Source organism: Triticum dicoccoides, chromosome 2A, assembly GCF_002162155.2.
Source record: "Triticum dicoccoides isolate Atlit2015 ecotype Zavitan chromosome 2A, WEW_v2.0, whole genome shotgun sequence".
Classification (NCBI taxonomy): Eukaryota; Viridiplantae; Streptophyta; class Magnoliopsida; order Poales; family Poaceae; genus Triticum; species Triticum dicoccoides.
Window position 1 is genome coordinate 620,915,191 of NC_041382.1, and position 1,956 is coordinate 620,917,146.

Genomic DNA, 1,956 nt, shown 5'->3' on the forward strand with positions numbered 1-1,956 from the left:
ATATATACCTCATACGAGGGCAGATCAATAAAAATATAATGGGGATTCATATTTTCTACAGATGTGACTTGGTTAATTATTCTGTCCCAATTCTAAGGAGACTTTGCTAAGTTATCTTTTGTTAAAAAAAACCGGGACAAAGGTACAAATGTTAAAATCTTAAACATTAACAGTACTATGAGTTTCCAACTAAACTTAAAATGTATGATTATATTACTTATAAGTTCATAGTACATTGACGGTAAAAACTCATGAGGAATGAATTTGCAAATGATATGAGTGACGCTATGATCGAATTATATTACACTCCAGCAAGCTAGACAGAGAGACCGGAGCCCCTAAACTTGGCCTCGCTGATGGCATCGATCTTTCGTGCCGTCTCCGGCGATAGATGATTCTCCCAGTCCCCGACCTGGCCGCGCCGGAAGAACGAGCTGTTCTCCACAACGCCAAACGTGAGCTCTGTCTTGCCGCCCTTGGTCGCCTCGAGCCCGGTCATGTGCTCGAACGAGCACAGCTTGACGATGGCGTCCACCGCGCAGACTTCCTCCTCCTCCACACTGAACGGGCATCCAACAAACTTGGCCAGCCTCCGCACGTGTTCCGCCGGGTCTCGACTCATCTCTTCGTACCTGAAGAAGAGCACCTGCTCGGGGTTCGCGGAGTGCGCGCGCCAGTACCCTAGGACATGATCCCAGTACGGCCCGAACGGCGACACGCCGTAGCAGAAGTAGTCGGCGGCGGTCTCAACCGAGAGCGGCTCCACACCGTCCCTGACCCTGAATTTGTTCGCGAAGTTCCAATGCGAGATGAGGGTGTCCTTGGGGTCGCGGCACACGTACACGATCTTGCAGCCCGACGCCACGACCGACCTCGGCAGCGACACGAAGGGGACGTGCGTGGCGAAGAGCCTTGGGTCCGGGAGCTCGTCGAGGTCCGGGATCCTGTTCTGCGTGTAGAGCTGGTACTCGAGAAACTTGATGCACTCGTGAGAACCATGGATGTTAAACGGGTGGCCGCAGGAGTCCGCGGGGTGCTCCCTCCGGTGCACCGTGGAGTAGAGGAGCGCCTTGATCCAGGTCGTACCGGACTTGGGCAGTGTGGCCACGATGATGTCCGAGGGGCGCGCGGCGAAGCATGCGTCGGCGACCATCGTGCCGACCATTGGAGCCAGGCTGCTGTGCCAGCCATTGTCGTGGCGGTAAAGCTGGTAATTGGAGAGGGCAGGGGAGCACGGCCAGGAGGACACCAAGTTGGTGAACTGCTGGTAGACCTCTTCGTTGGTTTTGGCCTCGCCTTCTTGCGGTGGAGAGATTCGCATGGAGGGGGAGGAAGACATCGTGTTGCAGCAAAGAGCCTGCGGTCAAGATAATTGCAGCAGCATATATAAACACCAAACTCTATTTACTAATAGAAGAGAGTCATTGCATTATTCTCTGCATCGAAATGTTGTTGGTAGTTGCCATCAATCATGCTGACACGGCAGTAATGTAATCCCCACGTGGTCCAATCTATCAAGGACATCGATGTGATGTCGAGAGCGTGAGATGATACTTGACCTACACAAAAGGGACAAAATCCATGGATGGTGAGAATGTGACCGATTTCTGCGGCCGGCAGTAAGGCCAACTCCAGCGACTCCAAAAGGATGACTGGTTTGGTCTATTTTTGTCCGTTTGGGGCGATAATGTAGTCGTCCATGTCCGCTTGGGGCCGTTGTGCTGTCGGTTCGTCCCACGCGTAGCCGCACCTAAATCATATCCGGGGTGGACGTGATTAAAAAAAGCAAAAACTAAAATAAAATGTCGAAAAAATAAAATAAACGCAAACATAAAAACATTAAACGTAATTAAACATCACGGCCACGAAACGGCCAAGTTCCACAGTTCACATAGACATAATTAACATAAAAAAACGTCGCCCGCACGCTCCTGCCGTGCCCATTGATGCCGTGGT

At 51.5% G+C, this 1,956-nt stretch overlaps 1 protein-coding gene across 1 annotated transcript; it reads right to left on the reverse strand.

Annotated features, from left to right (window-relative positions):
* Positions 1-173: 173 nt before the first annotated feature.
* Positions 174-1,342, reverse strand: LOC119359714 (cytosolic sulfotransferase 8-like). The gene has a single exon (XM_037625818.1). It carries the CDS (start codon positions 1,337-1,339, stop codon positions 317-319), a length of 1,023 nt encoding a protein of 340 aa, XP_037481715.1. The 5' UTR covers positions 1,340-1,342; the 3' UTR covers positions 174-316.
* Positions 1,343-1,956: the final 614 nt, after the last annotated feature.